This window comes from Pteropus medius, unplaced genomic scaffold, assembly GCF_902729225.1.
Source record: "Pteropus medius unplaced genomic scaffold, Ma_sr-lr_union100, whole genome shotgun sequence".
Taxonomy (NCBI): domain Eukaryota; kingdom Metazoa; phylum Chordata; class Mammalia; order Chiroptera; family Pteropodidae; genus Pteropus; species Pteropus medius.
The window spans coordinates 2,494,075-2,513,464 of NW_024349798.1; the positions used below are offsets into that span (position 1 = coordinate 2,494,075).

Genomic DNA, 19,390 nt, shown 5'->3' on the forward strand with positions numbered 1-19,390 from the left:
CTGAGGCCAGAAAGGAGAGAGGAGAGGGAGGAAGCATAACAAAGTAAAGTGAGACCAGTCTAGGATGACCAGAAAAAGACCTGCTGGGTGTGATTGTCGCAGACAAGGGGAAGAGGATTAATGAGAGTGCTTTCACTGCGGGCCGGGTGCACGGATATTGCCTTGAGCCTTGAGCCTGGAGCTCGGTAGGGAAGTCTAACATCAAGCTACCCCGGGACTGACCGAGTTATCCTGTCATGCAGGTCTCCTAGCAGTGAGGGCTCTAACGGCTTTTAAACGCTTGACCCATGTCCACAGTGCAACTGGGGTCCTCCAGACATGATCCTAGAAATGGAGGGGGGAAAAAAAGACACAGTGACTCACCCCAGACGGAGGCACGGAGACTCCGCGTGACGAGTGATGTTGACCGGTCCTGCTGCAGGTGCCAGCGAATGATGAGAGTCCAAAGAGGGACCTCGACCCAGAGCTCAGGCGACCAGGTTCTTGTCTTATGCTTCAAGAAAGAATTCAAGGACACGACAAACAGCAAGCAGGACAGAGCAAGGTTTAGTAAAGCAAAAGCTCACACTTAAGAGAGAAGCCCGCAGAGCTGTCTGGATTATGGGCTTTTTTTTTTCTTGGGGGACAGGACCTGGAGATGTCCCCCTTGCAATGCAGGTGATATTATAATGATATTATGATTAGCTAAAGCTGAACAAAGGTCAAGGGAAAGACTCCGGAGCCTTATCCTGGAGGGAAGGGGCGGCAGCCCGAGGCCATCTATTCTGTCTCAGGCTTTGGCTTGTTTCTCATGCCCCTCCATCCCCACCGGAATCAAGACAGGGGGAGGGCTGAGTAAGGGACTAAGGAAAAATTCCAGAACTGCATCCTGGAGGGGAGAGGGAATGTCCCTAGGCTAACTATCCTGCCTCAGAGGGAATAAATGCCCCTTATTTTCAGAGCTGAATGAGTTCAGACTCTCATTTATCTAGCAAAGAGTTTTGTTCAGACTCTCAGTAAGCAATTCCAATCGAAAAGATAAAATTAAAAACCAGCCACCCATATTTTTCTCCTGTCCCTAGGTTATCTCAACCCTTGCCCTTCAATGCCGCTTCGAGGATGTTTCTTTTTGAGAATAGCTCAAATAAAGTTAGGGCTTTCTACCTTAAAACAGGGAGGTTCAGAATTCCGGGAAAAATTTACCCAAGTTCACCCAATGCGAAGCGGGGAGCCAGTGGGGCAATGAGCCCCTGCTGGTACCTAGCACCAGGTCCAGATCCACAAGGGGGTCCTGAGTGAGCTTACTACTGAGAATATATAAAGAACTCTTACAACTAAAAAACAAAAGGAGAAACAACCAAAATAAAAAATGGGCAAAGGACTTGAATAGATTTTTCTCTAAAGAAGATACACAAACAGCGCATGAGAAGATGTTCAGCATCACTAGCCATCAGTTAAATGCAAATCAAGACCACAGTGAGGTACCACTTTACAACCATTAGAGTGGCTACTACAAAAAAAAAAAAGAGAAAAAGAAAAAAAACAGACTCTATCAAGAGTTGGCGAGGATGTGGAGAAACTAGAACCCCCCTAGTACATTAACGACGGGAAAGTAAAATGTCGCAGCCACTGTGGAAAAGTTTAGCAGGTCCTCGAAAAGCTAAACACAGAATTACCATGTGATCCAGCAATTCCACTCCTAGGAATATACACGAAAGAACTGAAAAGAAGTATTCAAACAGAAACTTGTCTATAAATGTTTACAGCAATGCTGTTCACACTGATGAAAAGGTGGCAACAGCCCAAATGTCCGTAAACTAAAGGTAGCATATTCAAACAATGGAATAACATTCCGCCATAAAAAGGATCGAGGTACTAATACTACAATGTAGGTGAACCTCAAAAACATTATACTAAGAGAAAGATGCCAAACACAGAACATTTCATATTACATGATTCCATTGATATGAAATATCCAGAATATTTGAACCCATAGGAACAGAAGATAGGGGAGTACTTGCCCGAGGTCAGAGGGAGGGCAGGTAGAGAGCGACTAATATGGGGCAGGGAATCTCCTTTTGTGGTTTTTCTTTTTTAATTTTTTTTTTTTTTTTACACCTACAGCACCTGGTCCTCCTAGGTGGTCTCCCATCCAAGGACTAACCAGGCCCAACTCTGCTTAGTTTCCGAGATCAGACATCCAGCTTATTCAGGGTGGCATGGCCGTAGAACATGGACCTTGGCTCCACTGGGGCACGAACCCAGGACCTTCTGCGTGTAAAGCAGACGTGCTAACCGCTACACTACGGAACCACATCCGGAATCTCCTTTCAGAGCGATGAAAACATTTTAGAACTAGATGGAGGTGATGGGTGCACACTATTATGCATATACGAAGTGTCACTGAACTGTCCACTTTAAAACAGTTAATTTTATATTATGTGAATTTTATCTCATTAAAAGCAAAGAAAAAGAAACCATCCATGGCATTTCCTGACCACGGTGAGTCCCTCCCATCCCCCCACCACTCCCCTAGCCTGGCGTTTCAGGCCTCAGCAGTCCAGCCATGGCCTGGGGACTGGCCAGTCACGTTTTGAACACTTGTGCTCCAGCCATACTGTCCACTCAACTCCTCAACCCACCAGCAGCGTCATAATTCCCTTCGCCGGCCACCTTCTCTGACTCCTTCATAGATGCCCAGCAATCAGGGACCTCCTCGTCAGGCCTCACAAGGTCTTTTGAATCTTGCTCTGCTGTACACCAGATCTTGGCACATGGTTTCCGACAGTTGTCTCATCTCAGTAAGAAGGAATTAGCATTTTCTGAGCATCACGGTGTGCAGGCTTCTTGCTCAGCAACTCTGTGAAGTATTGTCAGTCCCATGTACTGAAGGGCAGGTGTGACTCACTGACAATCAATCACACAGCCTCAAAGTGGCTTCACACTCAGATTCCAGCCCAGAATTAGGGCTCCAGGTGCCACCTAGAACAAGTGTGTGAGTCAAATGAACACTATCTCTGGCCACACAGAAGAGGTGTACCAGCTATGGGGGTCGCTTGTCTAATCATGCAGGTAGCCCAGGTCCCATGTGAAGCAACATGAACCACACAGATGCTGTTATAAATACACCACTCTGGGGTTCCCCAGGGGTCAGCTCCAGGAAGTGGATTTGCACTCATATTTTTATATTTGGTTAGAGTCGAACCACTTCTGCACCTCACTTCTGTACACACCCCTCCCACTTTCTGGACACTAAAGATATATCTAGGTCCTGCTTTGCCCCTGCTGGCCAAGATCTGGCTCTGCTGAGGCCCCCCACAAAACCTCAGGGGCTCCGCAAGCACGCAGAGGGGAGTCGGGTGTCTGTCTGAGCCAGAAGGAGCCTTTGCCTTTGGGGTCCTGGGGCTATAAGTGCTTTTATCTGCCCAGGCCACGGGGACACTGAAACCTCCCAGGGAGATTGTCTCTCTGGCTCAGCACCCAGAGAGCACAGGCCTTCATTTTATCCTACCTTCAAAACGTCAGCATCTCCAACCCCAGAACTGTCCATTCCCAGCTCTCACGTGGCAGATAACCCCCAGCACCAGCCCTAAGTCCAGGAGCCAAGTAGAACAGGGTCTTCTGCCTCAGGCACCCAGTGAGAGTGATGGGGGTGTCCTGGGAGGGACCAGCAGGTCGGTGGAGATCACTTGCAGAGGTAGGGACACTGCTATGGGTTGAATCGTGTTCCCAAAAAATTCATATGTTGAAGTCCTAACCCCTTGTACCTGGAAATGTGATCTTATATGGTAATAGGGTTTTTTATATGACCAACTCAAGATGAAGTCATTTGAATCGGCCCTAATCCACTATGATTTTGTTGTTATGCATGGGGGATATGAACAGAGACCCGCCCACAGGGAAAACGCCCTGTGAAGATCGGAGCTATGCTGCCCAAGTCAAGGAGCCACCAGAAGCTGCAAAGAGCCCCGAACGGGTCCTCTCCTAGCACTGTCACGGCCCTGCCGACACCCAGCTTTCAGACTTACCGGCCTCCAGACAGCAATTTTCTGTCGCTCTGAGCCACCTGGTTTGTGGCGCTTTCTTATGCCAGCCTTAGGAAGACTGCTCCAGGCACCCCTGCTCTGTCCCCCACTCTCTCTCCAGAGCACCGGGGGCGGGGGAGGGTTAGAAGCAGGGCCTTTGATGGGCCAAAGCCACTGCTGGGTGGTCACTTCCAGCCTTGACTATCTGGGCACCCTGGCCACACAGCTCTTAGCCTCCTGGAGCCACGAGAGGATGAGGACAAAGAGAGGCAGGGGCTGGCCTCCCTGCAGCTGGTCACTGAGGCTTCACTTTGCTATACCAGGAGCCCGAAAAGCCCAGGAATAGCCAGACCTTACACCCTCATATCTCCTCTGGGCCCTCCTTCCAGCCATCAGCAGTTCGGAACGGCCATTATATGTCTTTTAATCTCAGTAGGGGAGATACCTCAGGAAGGTACAGAGAGACGACACGCAGGCTTGTCACAGCATCTCATTTGTAGCTGGCCCTTTGAGGAGGTGAGGGCAGAACAGCCTCTGGAGCCAATAGCTTTCTTCTCTTAGGGGCCTAAGATCAATCCAGAAAGCAGGTAAGAAAGCTGGGGGGTAGGGGTTGACAGGATGCTTAGGGCAGAGGCCTCTCCCCACAGGTACTGAACAGAAAGGAAGGAAGAGGGACCTCCTGCCTCCATCCAGACAGCACATCTGACCACTGCATAGGTGGCTCTCCTTAGAAGGTCCAGTCTCAGTCAAGGGTCAGCTACATTTTCCCCAAAATGGACATGATGCAGCTGGCCTAATCAAAGCTCTAGAACTTTCAGGACTGAGCCGGCTGTCTGCCAAGGGTAGGAGAGAGGAACACGCCCCGGAGATCCTCATGTGGCCTGTTCACCAGGGCCTTGTCTCTGCCTGGGACCAGCTCCCACACAGCTCGCTCCTTGTTGAGCATCCAAGTTCTGCTGGTCGCAGGAAAGGCCACAGGCTAAGGCTGGGATAGGCTCAGAGCTCTGTGTGTTTCCTGGAGTGGTCAACGGGTGGCACCCCTTAGGCCAGGGCACAGTAGTCACTGCCACTGCCCTCTGACTGTGGGGGAGCTGGCCTGGTGGGGCTCACAAGGACCCATTCCTCCTGTGGCAGGTAGGCCTGCAGCTGCCCTTCCCATCCCAGGACTGCTGATGACACGTCTGCTGGGAGGCCGGTGCCAGTGCCTTCCTCCTCCTCCAGGCCCACAGATGGCCAGGAATCCGCCGGGTCATAGGTAAGCGACGTGATGGCCTCTTGGACACTGGACTCCAAGGCTCCGTGTGGGGCGCCGACGTAGTCCTGGCTCAGCGGCATGCCAGCTCTGTGGGCCCCTGCCCAGGTCTGGAACAGAGCACGTGGAATCAAACAGCGTGTTCAGGACTCACCCTGGGAGCAGCCTCCCCTCCCCCTCCAGGAAGATTCCTTACACCCATACCAAGAGACCAAGCAGCACTCATGCCCAAAACATTCTGTCTTCCCCCCACATGCCAGCCAGCCTCAGCATGGAACCCAAGTCCCTTCAGGCCCCTCACCACTCCCCCAGCACAGGGCCTGGTGCTCACAGTAGCCTGAAACAGGGTACAGATGGTGACAGGTACCCAGGACAGAGAAAATCCCTGACTGCTGCTCCAGGCACTTTCAGCAGCTATAGAGCTCACCCCAACACCCACTCTCACACACACACACACACACACACACACACACACACACACACACACACACACACAGAGACAAGACAGAGCTAAGAGATGGATGGCGCCTTTGGGTTGAGGTAGGCAAACCTGGACCTCTCCATGGGGCCAAAGGAGGCCCCCTCCACCTGCAAAAGAAAGCTGCTCCCTAGGTGGGACCAGGCGTCTCCACCAAATGTGCCACACACCACATCCTTGGTCACTGCTGGGCTATGGCTCCAGACCGCCCCCGAGGTCTCTAATTAGCCCTCAGTGTCATAGTTCTACAGAGTCGAGGCTCGTTGCCTGCAACCCAGATGACGCAGTCCAGGGACAGTCAAAATCTTTGTCCTACTCAGCCATTGTCCTCAGTTGTCTCAAGGATCTCGTCACATCTACTGCCTTGGGGAAAGAGGTGGACTCCTCCAAGGACAAAGCACCTAGCTTTAAGCTTCAAGTGATATTTTTGAACAAAGATTTTGAAAACTAGGCTCCCTGTTGAGAGAGAAAAGGGCTGGGCCAGGAAGCCATACAACATCAGAAGGGGAGACCCTGAAAAGGGCAGGTTAGTGGGCCCCAGGAAGCACTGCCTCCTGTCCTTTACCCAAAGTGAGGGGCTTGAGAGTGTGGGAACCAGAGACCACCCATGAGAGCTCCTTCCTTCCCATCCCTCCTCCCACCAGGGGAACAAGAACTGCTAGGCTGGCCAGGAAGGGAGAGGTCTGCATGGAAGTTCTAATGAAATCCTCCAGGTTGCTCTCAGCTAGCCTTTGCCCTATGGGAACTCACCAGGATCCCATGAAGGGGAAAGTGTAGAGTTTACTCGTTGGCCAAGGAGCCAGTGTACTACCCAGGGGGATCAGGAAGGGCCAGGCACTCCACAATGGCCACCCGAGCAGTTGCCGAGGGACCAGTGAGAGCCCCAAGTACAGATCAAACATTAGAGACCCTCCCTACTGCCACCAGACACAGACGCCTTCAGAGATTAAGAAAGGATGAGACACGGCAAGTGCAGACGGTCTCCATCATTTGCACCTTGAACTGACCATTTGCCTCAAAGGGGCTGCTGCAAACTAGAAGAGACAGATAATGTCACAAGAAAGTACATTTTCCCATCAACAATGGAATTGGAGACAAGAGAACAAAAAGAAGTCAGCAATAAAAAATGAAGCTAAACTTTTTTGCCCATTTGAGACACAGTGTGTAAATTTAAACCCACTATATATACCAAAAAAAAGCTCAAAGCACTGAGAGAGGCCCCCATGCTCACCTCAACCCTCACCCAAAGCCCACACATCCTTTGCAGGCCAGATACTCGGGCATCCCCTGCTCTGCCCCCAGCCCCCTGCAGTGGCCAGTGCACGCACCTGGAAGTTCCCGTTGTGCACACTGTAGAGAGGCTGGAAAAATGCCACTGGAGAGGGCACATTCTGGTAGAAGGTGCTCTTCACCCTGAGGCCAGGAGAAGACAGTCAGAGGCCTCCTCAGAAGGGGCTTCCCCAGAGGCCCAACTCCAGGAAGCATGAGGTCACTGCAGGGAACTTAGCTCTCTTCCAACCATCAGGTGACCAGCCCTGCCTCTTCCATGCTGCTGTCATACTGTCTCCTCTCACTGGGTCCACACCCGCACTCAGAGCAAGGCCCTGCACCTGGTACCCTGTAGCCTGGTAGCCTCCCTGGGTAATGACCCATCCCATAGAAGTGATTTACATCAAGACATATGTCCTTTACAAGGTGAGCTGTGGTGTTGAGTGCAGAGATAAAAATAACCAGCTGCGTCCTCAACCCACAGAAGGAACCAGCACCTCCGGGAACCCTAGCTGCGTCACTCGCAGACAGATGGCAACTCCTCGCCCCTCCCGACTTCTCCCTGAGCACCGGATCCATCTGCCCTGGGCCCACTGGTCCTCCCTCGAGGATGTGGCACAGGGATCCAACTCACTAGGTCCAAATCGACCTCACCGACCTCCTCTGGGCCTACGCCCTCCAGTTCCCCACCTCAGGAGTGACATCAGGAGTCACCAATCATATCTCCTCTGCCCACATATTCCCCCCAATTTCTCTTCCTAAGTCTTGGCAATTCCTTCCATTTCTCTCCTTCTTTCATCTGCTCAAGCCAAACTTTCTCTCTCTGGACCCCACCACTGGCCTCCCAGCAGGTTCTCCCATCCCCTCGTACCCCAACAATCCATTTTCAAAATATAAACTAGATCATGTCACACACGCTTTAAAACAAACACTTCAAGTGCTTTCCTTTGCTCCAAAGACAAATCTGGCACCCTCCTCCACCTTCTCAGCCACACCTATCAGGCCCCGCATAGAACCCCCTCCCTTACCAGCCCCCAGCCCATTGCTCTTTCTGTCCCACCTCCTCTCATCTTCTCTGCTACCTGTCTGAACCAGTTTCCTGTGGGTCCTCCTTGTAACCTGACATGCGTGATGGCTTATTTCAGGAGGGCCCTCGTGTCCTCCAGAGCATCCACCGGAGCGGAGAACTGGATCCTGTGCACACCGGATGCCCAAAACTACATTTTCATAGCATGTGTTAACAAGTGAACAAACCACCAAGCACCTCCAGGGGCTGGAGGCAAAGACCTCTGGCAACTTGGTTTCCAGTGACCCAGTGACTTTGGGTCCCTCCTTGGCTCTTTGGGGTTACACCACCCCCACCCCAAAACCTGGCAATTTGGGAATTCCCAATTGTTCCAAGGCAGAGGCTTGAAACCTTTCCACCCAGGATCTGATGGTGGGGAGGGGAGGAACACAGCAGGAGGGGTGCCCCACCACACACATATGCACACACAGGGACGCACACACACATCCACACGCACACACTAATTCTCACACACACACATGTTATAACACATGCACACACACACACACACACAGCCCTTGGCTACCGACCTGGGTGACAACTTGAACAATAGGTAAGTCATGCTGGTCAGCAGGAGAAAAATGGTCACAGCGATGAGGATGCTGTTGGGCTGCCCCAAAGGCAAGATCAGAGTGTCTGTGAGCAGGAAGGACCCAGAGCTGTGAGCAGCCTCGGCACCAGGACATTCTTCCAAACCTACATGGCAAAGGCACCCCAGGCTCTGGGCCTACGTGGAGAGTTTGCGAGGGGCCTTGGAGGTTTGTGTCATGCCTGCTAAAGTACCTGTGGTCAATCACGTGCCCTTGGGCCTTGTCTTTCCCTTCTGCAAGGTCATCGGGGTCAGTGGCCTTCCCAAAGCACCTCTGTGCACAAAAGTTAGCCCAGTCCTCCCCAAGTCTCCAGAGACAGAAGCACCAGGCCTTGGCGGGCAGCCCGGGGCCACACTCGCTGCCAGTCATAGCCACTGACCACAGGTTCCCGGGTAAGCCGAGCTTGACAAGTGGTTGTTCTTCCGTACGCACCTCAGATCTCCAGGCTGAGGTGGTCAACCTGAGGCGTGCCGGCCTCAGGGACGGGTCCCGGGAAGGTAAAAGGGTAGGAGGGTGCAACCGACAGGGGAAGGGAGGCCCAGCCCAGACTCCCGGAGAGCAGCCACACAGCGCCCACCCTGTCTCTGGAGAGAAGGGAAGAACACGGCCTGGCTCCACTCGCTCCACTGGCCCTCGTAGCGCTCCTGCTCCGTGACAGCATTCTCCAGGGTGGCCAACTGGACGCGCAGCCTGGCCTCATAGGTGGAATCGCGGCCCAACTCAACAGCTTCAAGGGTGAGCCGGTTCACCCCAGTGATGTGGCCCTTGCACTGGGCCTGCTGTGGGGTGAAGAGACTTAGGGGTTGCCGAGGGCGGGACAGGGTCTGTCAGCCCTTGAGAACGCACACGCACACACACAGGCACACTCACCACACTCACGACCATACACACGCCGGCAAACTTAGACACGTATGCACACACCTATCCACGGGCACATGCTTCCACTCATCTACCTGCTAGCACACTCACACACACGCACATACAAACACACTCTTCGCTCATACACACAGGTCACCCGTGAGCACTCACACATATAAACACATATATTCACTCCCACACAGGCACGCTCGCCATGCTTGCATGCACACACAATCATGCACAGGCACACTCACACAGACATGTCTGCATACACAAACACACATGTGCACGTTTGACACATAGTCTTGGCTCTGGTCCCCTCCTCTCCTCATGTGGGATGAGGAGTGGCCCTGGGCTACTACTCCCAGGAGAGAGAGAGGCCCTAGGGTAGCCAGCCCGAGCATTACCTCCCAAACCTCTTCCTGCCTCTTGAAGGCCAGCTCATAGCTGAGTAGCGAGGCCAACGGCTCCAAAGCAGGACTGATGCTCCAGGTAAGGACATAAGAGCCAGAGCTGACATTGCTCTGCAAGTCAGAGGGAGGGTCCAGCTTCACTGAAACAGAACGAGGGGGTGTCTGTCAACACGCTCAGGACTGGGGGTCCGAAAGGTTCCTTGGGGAGCCATGATCAAAGCTCTCTCAGACCAGGTGCCTCACTGGGAGGCTGGTCCAGAGAAGCACAGGTGAGACAGGATAGCAGTGATTTCCTCCAGCCCCTGTAGCCAGACAAGGTGATTCTCAAAGTTTGCCCTCCCTCTCCTTCAGAAGCTGCTGCTGGAGGTTCTTCCCAGTGTCTCACTGGAGCCCTTCCTACTGTGACCGCAGTGCATTTCAAGTGACTCAAGCTGCAGCCCCGGCCCCAATTCAAAGTCCTGCATCTTTGTCGTCCTTCAAAATCTAACCCCTCCAGTAACCAGCGGGCCCTCCCCTCCCAGGCCCAGCCTGAACCCTAGCCCTGGATCTCCCTTGGTGGGGGACCAAGAGCACTCGCTAGGCATGAGGGTTACAGTCTACAGAGCCCTGCCCCTGATACCTGTGCAGCCAGGATATGCCCGGACAAGCTGCCCTACCCAGGCCTTACCATGTCTCCGGGGCAGGTACTGGGGGTCCACCAGGCTGACCTGTTCCTTCCCAGAGATGTAACGGTGCAAAGTGATGGTGAAGTTGTCAGAAGGCACAAGCACCTCCTCGGGCGGCAGCACCACAGTGCACGCGCTGACCCAGAAGACACACTTGTGCTTGCTGCCCGGCGCATGGTTGCTAGAAAGAGCATGTGTCAACACCAAGCTGCTACATCAGCCAGCCCCCTGCTGTCGCTATCATGGGGACCCTATCCTCACCCCTGCCCCTGGCCCAGGTGGGCCTGGCCCCCCAGCCTCACCTGGTGAAGAGGAGCCAGGGACTGGGGCCCTGGCCCAGCTCTGGGGTAGACCAGTGGCAGTCAATCCTGAGGATGTTGTTGGTGAGGCAGGTGACAGTTCCAGCCCCCAGCCCTGGAAACAGTGACATTGGGAGCCCACGGTGGCTGCTTCAGGGCAGGGCTTGGGCAGGGAGGGGATCTGACAGCTGATACCCTGACAGGGCAGTCCCCAGAGAATGATACCTGGAGAATTCATCAAGGGCGGGGCTGGAAGACCTGGAAGGTCATGGGCTCTGACCCATGGTACATGGGTGGGACTGAAGTCCAGGCTGGTTCCTGAAGGACAGGCCCCAGTACAGTCTGGGCCAAATCTTCCCCTGTGGAGTCTGATAAGGACAGCCCTGTCCCCACAGCGCTCCCCTGCCCACCTCACACAGCCACTAGCTCCCTCACCTCCTCCTTCCCCTGGTGCCAGGACTCCCAAGACGACCCAGCCGCAGCCCAGGAGCCAGGTGCCCATCCCTCGCATCAGAGCCTCACTCTCCAAGGTCCAACCTGCAAGGGACAGGGTCGAGGGACTCCGTGTGAGGAAATGCTACCTGTGAGGGGTGCTCCCCAACAGAGTGCTCTGAGTGGGTCACTGCCTACACACTCACCGTTTCCTGTGAAAGAGGTTAGGCCCCACCATCCGAGCTGCACCAATAAGCAACTGAGGCTCAGGAACATCAGTCAACCTGACCAAAGTTCCTGGCTACAGCATACAAGAGGGAGCCCTCAAACTCTTCCTGGGTTCTGGACGCTGAATCAACTAAGTGCCTGAGTCTGCCCAGAAGGCTCCTCTCTGGCACTGGTGTCCTCTGTCAGCCTAGCTCCCTGTCCCCGTGGCCAGATCCCATACTGCAGGGGAAGCAGAGATAGGGAACTTGTCATCGCTGGGATCAGCCACAGGTATGATTTCATGAACACTTTGTCATCACACCCTGTTCCGACTGTGGAACATGCATTGTGTAACGTGCATTGGAATTCCCTCGCTTGTCAGGTAGAAAGACTATCCATGCTCACAGACCAGTGAGCTGAGTCCCAAGGAGGGGAAGTGCGTTGCCCTGGGTCATACAGCTAGCTTCTATATAGCTTCTATCTTTTTTGTTTCCTTTAATAAAGACCTATCCCAGCGTTCTGCTCCAGGAAGGTGTAGGAGGATGGCAGTGGAGTGTCCATGCAATAAAGGCACATCCTAAACTCTGTCACACCCCTGCTTGGAGGTGCTGGCCCAAGCCCCAGGAATCCCCGGAGTAACCAGAGGTTAGCTGGAGACAAGGAGCTGCATGTTAGGAAGTGCCTGGGTGCATGCAGAAAGGCTGCTGACACTCTATCACCCCATTTGCAGCTCCAGATGGTACACTGATAGCTCCTAAGCAGGAAGCAGGGCCAGCTGGGTTACGCAAGCCTGATGAGTGATAAGGAAGCAAAAAGATGCAGGCATACACACGCTCTCTAGACAGTAGATAGCACTCCAGACCCACCCCGCAGTGCCAGCAGATTATCTGTGTACCCACAGGACAGACTTTGTTAAGATCAACCATCAGGAAGACCTCGCCCTTCCCTAGAACGAAGCATCACCTGGCCCCACTCATCTGTCCCCTCCTGCAGCAGTTGCTAGTTACGAGATGGAGATGGGCGTGCAGCCTGACAACAGAGTATGTGAGGGCAGCATCAGAGAGAGCATAGGACCTTGGGGACCTCAGGCACGGTAGCCACTTTTCAGCTAAGAGGCTAAATTCAGGCTCCAGGGTGGATGACCACTGCCCTAGCAGTGGAGGGACACCTGCATCCGTGCAGAATCGGGCCGCCCAGCCATGCGCTAACCCAGGAGCAGGTGGCTTGAGAGTATGGAATGGGGTGGCTCGAAGCACAGCAGGCCTCAGGGGCCAGGACCTACTGTGAGGGAGCCTCAGAGAGTTGGGCAGGATCATCCTAGGGTGATGGTCCCTGCTTTTACTTTGCAGAAAACACTTGCATCTATAAGTAGGATGGGTAGGGTGGGGCCACCACCCTTTGGAAGATGAGGAAACTGAGGCCAGAGAGACCAGGGCTTGCCCAATACTTGGCACCTGTCATCTCTGTTCTCGGCACGTGACCCATTAGCTCCCACACAAGGCTGCGAGGTACCCAGCTCCCCCAAGGTATCACTGATCTCTTTCCTCAGGGCTCCTCATGCAAAAGGACAAACTTTACTGAGTCAGAGCCACCTCTGTTTTTGACGGCAGACACTGAGCCAGGTGGTGCCTAAACCCCCACCTGCATATTCCCTGGGCCTATAAGAGGCACTGGGATGACACCGGGAGTCTAATCACAGCTCAGACAATAATACCAGGTCTCAAGAGGAGGGGAAGCCAGTGTCTGCTCCCTTGAGACAGAGCTCCCCACTGACACCTCCAGGCATGCTGGGGAGCCTACCTGACCTTACCACCCAGCACTGCCCCACCCCTGTTAGGTCCATGGACACAGTCTTCAGCCCACAACCACTCTGATCCCTTTTCAGAATCTCATCTCCTCCATGGCCTCGGGGTTGAGGTCAGCTTTCCTGCCGTGGTTTCCTGATGTATCATGAAGCCGTGGGCTGCCTTGCAGCTGGATCCCTGCCTTAGGACTCACAGATACTCTCAGACCAGGGGCAAATCTCCAGAGAGACTCAGCCACTCACCCTCCCTGGCCCTTGAGCCCTGAGCACTCACCTGAGGAAGAATCTCAGGCCAGAGCTGGCCTGTCATAGGAGCTGGCAGGGTAGCCCTGGGCTCCTTAGTGCCTTGCAGCACACCCTCTGAGTTGGCTACCAATTACTGCATCCACTTACTATCCCCTTTGACACAGAGTCATTTAATATTTTTTCATAGGGAGAACGAGATATCCTGTTATTCTCCTCACTCACACAAGAAGCTGACAGACACAGAAGTGGATGGGATGGGGCTGCTAATTGAATGGACACTTATCTTCTGTCTTCTCTCTGCTGGGGGAGGAGGAATAAATTCAGACCTGGCCTCCCAGAAGCAGCCGGAACCTGAAGGACCTGGGGACTATACTAGAAAATGGGGCCAGAAAGGGGAGCAGAAGCCAACTCCCTCTTTTGGCCACTCATGGCTCGGATGGGAAGCACAGATGCTGCTGGGCAGAAAGTGCTCGAGGACACCGTGCTTCTGCAGGTGATGCTGGCATTAGGTGGGGAAGGGCAGGGAGCAGGAGAGATCACGGCAGGAAGGCCAGCTGGGGTGAGTCCACAGAGGGTACAGAGGAGGCCGGAGCAGTGCCCGGGAGAGTTTTCTGAATGTGGTGAGCAGGGACGGGGGCAGCTTCACCTATAAGCACATGTCTGAGAAACATAGACCTACCAGACAGGAGCGGCGGGAGAGATGAGGGCTGGACCCAGAGGGGCCTGGTGGACAAGGACACAGACAGAGGGAGGGAACCTAAGGCAGGGGAAGAAAGAGGGCTGAATGGAAGTCAAAGGAGCACAGAGAGGTAGAGGGGGGCCTGGGTCCCTGCTCGTCTGCTCCACAGGCCTGCACTTCCCAAGTTCACCTCCTGGCCTTCTCTCACACCGTCCCCTCTGGCTTCCTCTCCCATCACGTGCCTCTTCCTTCATGAAGCCCTCCCTGAGCCCCCTAGTCTGTCTCCCCAGCCAGACCAGACCAGACAGGAGCAGGGGGTGGGCAGGTAGTGGGCAAAGGTTAGAATAAGGGTGTTGGCAGTTCTCTCTGGGGAAACTGGAGGTTGAATGGGGAGACATGATGCCCCTCACCCTTCTCCAGTAGCCCTCGCTGTCCCTTTGCAGCCTCCCCCCTACATCAGGAGAACCGATCTGATTTATGTTGCACCCCCTGCGCCAGCCCTAACTGTTTAAGAAACACATCCTGACACTCTCTGCAGATGCTGCCCTCTCCTCCCCTTTCTCTGCTTGGCTGAGTTGACCCTCTCTCTAGAATCCCACCCCCATCTGCTGCCCCATCCACAGCTCCAAGCGGGGGATCCCCAGACCCATTTCTGACCTAAAGCCCCCAAAGGTATGGGGGTTTGGGAGGAACTTTACCAACCCCAGGGCTTGGACATCATCTCCATTCATGGCTGTCACAGCTGAGACTATCTGGCCCTAGAATGCCTGATCTCACTCACTCATCCCCCTTGAAGGTCAGCTCAGTCATTGAGGAAGCAAAGTCTCTTTCATAATTAGAAAGTGCCTGACAAACGCACTGCCCTTCCTTCTGCCCAGTGGCATTCACGACCCCTACGGGCCTGGAAGTGACAGTCTGTCATCCTGTGGTCAGCACTGCCAATCTGCCATCTCTGGGAAATGCCCAAGGCAAGGACACCAGACAAGGTAAAACTAGGTGGTGCTCCTAGACGTCCCACTTCCAAGGGTCATCCACAGGCTCTTCCTGGGGCCCTGCCTCTGAAGTTCATCTGACTTGAGCAGTTGGGAAGTTCCAATGACAGACTCACCTTCCCAGATGCATCTGCTGGGTCCCATGGCAAGGACTGTCCCTGTGTTCACAGCAAAGCCCCTCAGCCTGATCCAGGAGATAGCTGCAGCAATCAGTGACGTGAGCCTCGCACAGCAGGCTGACATGGGCCGCCCACATCTGAAACCACGAGCGTATAGCTGAGCAGCTAGCCCAAGCAGAGCTGAGAGGCGACTGTCACCACTAATCATAAACCCGGGAATTATGAGATAGGACCACCTTTCATTCCCTATGACACTAAAGGTTGCCAAACGTGGACTTTGGTGACTCATCCATTGATTGTCAGATGACCATTGCTGTATTCTTCCCAAAGACCACCTCCTAGATGCATTAAATTAGTCCCAGGCTGCGAGGACCCTGACCAGGCACAGAGCAGTGAGTCTCGTACCCTTCTAGGCTTTTCTGAGACCAGAAGTGCAGATTCTACATCCTCCAGCTAAGGCGATCTGTGAGCATTGGGGGTGGACTGGGTGTTAAACCTAAAGTAATGAAGTCTCAGTCAAAGAAAACAAACAATACAGAAGGAAATAAAAAATTAGAGTCCCCTTTTACTCATCCCGGTAGTAACCCCCGTGAGAGAGTACGCACAAGTCCCTCCAGGTAATTTCTAAACTCGAACAAATGCATATTTTTAATAGACTCATACTGTGCCATGCGCTTCACAGCCTCCTTGTTCCTCTGGTTATTTTCAGCACTTTCTAGATCAGCACATAAAAACCTACCTCATGCCCTTAATGGTAGTACATGTCAGGGCTTCATAACCCTGCCAATGGCCATGTGGATTGTGGCTATTTGAATTTTTTGAAATATAATTGACATATAACATTGTATCCGTTTCAGGTGTGTATGTGCTATTTTAAATGAAGATAGTGAATAATTCTAGGCATGGATCTTTAATCGCCAGGACCGGTACTTCTGTACAAAAAATTGCTAGGAGTGGAATTCTGGGGTCTAAGATTCAGCATTTTAAAATATTGATAGACACTGCTGGGGTCTAAGATTCAGCATTTTAAAATATTGATAGACACTGCCAAGTAGCCCTCCAGAAACATACCAACTTTTACTCCCACCAGAGGTGTACGAATACCTGTAACCCTCACCAACAGTATTATCAGTCTTTTTAATCTTTGCCAACCCAATTGTCAGATATTTCAATATTTTAATTAGTAAAGATAAGCATCTTTTCTTACACTTACTAGCTATATGTCCTTTGTGGTACCAAATAAGTCACATTTCAGTGTGCATATGCGCTTATGTTTGTGTGTGTGTGCACACGTGTGCGTCTGTGTGTTCTGTGCAGCAAAACATCTTGGGTAAGGTTTGGATACTTCAGAGCTGCAGCTCTCTCGAGTCTGAGAACACCAGACCCACAGAGATGAAAAATCAAAGGCTCAGGCCCAAGAAACATCTTAGAAGTAACCAAAGACATAATCACATTTCTTTCTAGTAAGAAATTTTTTAAGAGAGCTTCCTTCTCTGTCAAGGTCCCTCCTGCCTTGCTGAAGCTAGAATTTACTAACCTAAGACCAGCAGAACATACCACTCACACCATGATGCCACAAGTGGAGAACATGATGGCTGCAAAAGGGAGAAAACCATGGCAAGGAAAAAGCCAGAGAGGAGAATCGCAGTGGAGAAAGGGGGTGGGGGGAGGCAAAATGGGTAAAAGAAGTCAAATATATGGAGATGCATGGAAACTAGACTTCTGGTGGTGAGCACTCAATAGACTATACGGATATCAAATAATGTTGCACGCCTAAAATTTATATTAGCAATGTTTCTTCAACAAAAAAACTAAATAAAATCTAAAAAGAATTTTAAGTGAACTCTGTTGAATGTCTGGGTCACTGCTGGGACCCACCTCCTACTCCCTACTCCTCCTCCATCCCCACCTCTAGCCAGTTAACTAGAACAGCATGACACTTTGGTTCCAGTGAGCCTGGGAAAACAACAGAGTGTGTTAAAAAAAAGATACATATAAGTATCACATACGTTCATATTAACACTATATTTATTGCAGTCTGTGCTTCCTGTCTTGTTTCTATGCAATTATATATAAATATTAAAAAATAAATTTAAAAAATAAAATAAAAAGTGAACTCTGTATGTCATGTTTTTAAGGCACAGTGGAGAGTGGATTATTTTTTCATCAAACTGGATGGCAAAGGATTGTGTTTTTTGGTTTGGGTTTTTTTTTTTAAGGATTGTGTTTACTATGCTGTGACGCTAAGACTAGTCAACATTACCAGACTAAGCACCCATCACTGGCACTATCCTCAATACACAACAAATTTCTTCACAAAAATTAAAAATGAGGCAACCAAATTAAATTTCCAACTGGCTCATTTGTTCACCAAACCAGGAAAGCCACTGATGGTGACTTAATTATGACTGAAGAAGTGTGTCCCAAAAAAACAAATTTAAGACTATCAGCCTTTTGAAGAAAAGTTGTTCTAAAAGTAAAGGACACTGGCAGCAACATTAAGAGTCAATTAAAAGGTGAATGCTTTGAAGTGACTTTCCTTGGCTCTTGATGAATCCACAGATGCTACTGAAATTCTCAATGGTTGTTTCTTTAAAGAGTCAATGCCTTAATGTTGAGGTGGGAAGTGACTGAAGGATTGGCTTCTACACACAGACTGCAAGGAACAACTAAGTGCAAGTAAGAATACTTCCAAAGTTGAGAAAACACTAATTCAGTATAACTGAAAGTGCGATCTGCTAATGTGTGTTACTATTGATGGTGGTAAAAATGTACGTGAAACATGAAAAAGCATAAATGAACAAAGCTTGTAAAACATGCTTTAAAGCCTATGGTTTTTCACTGTATTATTCAACAGCAAATACTTTGAGGAAAATATTTACGTCTCTCATCAGTACTGACTGTCAACACTGAACTTCACACACTTAACCAGCATTAACAGCTGCACGTGTACATTCAATTTTGATGACACAAAGAAACCATTAAATTCGAACCCCAATTAAGCAAAATAGTATCCATTATTTTCATCGACAGACTTGCAATACAAAATATTGTATTTAATTACTATGATTAGTTTGAATTTTGCCTAAAAAAAATTGTGGAAGTTGTTTCCTTGTGTTTTCCTAGATTTTGACTCGACCCACAAGTCTAAAATATTTATTATCTGGCTCTTTACAGAAAAAGTTTGTAAACCCTGAAATTGACTATTCTCATCTCTATTCTACACACTAGGAGGTGAAGGCCGAGGTTCGGCACCTTGACTGAGGTCTCACACCTAAGGCGCAGGCAGGCAGCCTAACTTCAGAGTGCAGGACCCGCACCATGCTGCCTTTAACGACAAATGCAAACGGAAGAACTGGCACCCGAGGAAATAAAATCAGTGGCATAAGCGGAAGATATTTCAAGGACATGATGAAATCACATTTGTAAAACCAGAACGAACTGTTTTGAAATAGAACCAATTAGAGATAATGGGCTCAGCAATAAAAAAGAATCATGTGAAGCTTAAAGATTAACCATTTCTGGGAAAGAAACCAAGTCTCAAAAAAGTAAAAATCTGTATCAAGGACATAAATTTAAGTCCCATGACTTCATAAGCGAGACTTTATTATTAGATTTGAGAAAGCAATTAAGTTTGAAGCCCTGAGCAAATCAATCCATCAATAACCTGGCTCCTGTCCCCAGCTAGTCCAAAGTGCCCTTTTTCTTTTCGGAGTGGAAAGAACACAGAAAGTATAAAAATATAGTATCTAAGAAATGTATTGCATTTCTTGCAACCCTACTTAGATACTATAGTATAGTATCTAAGAAATGTATTGCATTTCTTGCAACCCTATGAAGCAAGAATAGAAATAAGGAAGAAATTTAAACCCATGTTATTAGTAATTTTGTAACTAGTTCAGTCCTTAGTAGTCAAATTTGGAATCACGATTTGGGGTTTAACATCTTTTTTTTTTTTTTCATTTACTTCTTATGGCATTTAAAACACTGAGAAGGTAAAAATTTAAAAAAATTCAA

At 50.8% G+C, this 19,390-nt stretch overlaps 1 protein-coding gene across 1 annotated transcript; it reads right to left on the reverse strand.

Annotated features, from left to right (window-relative positions):
• Positions 1-4,936: 4,936 nt before the first annotated feature.
• On the reverse strand, positions 4,937-16,117 carry IL9R (interleukin 9 receptor). The gene is made up of 10 exons (XM_039885565.1): positions 16,113-16,117; positions 15,371-15,510; positions 11,330-11,431; positions 10,898-11,009; positions 10,598-10,776; positions 9,925-10,070; positions 9,237-9,438; positions 8,600-8,705; positions 7,063-7,147; positions 4,937-5,366 (listed from the first exon to the last, which is right to left on the reverse strand). Exons 1-10 carry the CDS (start codon positions 16,115-16,117, stop codon positions 5,046-5,048), a joined length of 1,398 nt encoding a protein of 465 aa, XP_039741499.1. The 3' UTR covers positions 4,937-5,045.
• Positions 16,118-19,390: the final 3,273 nt, after the last annotated feature.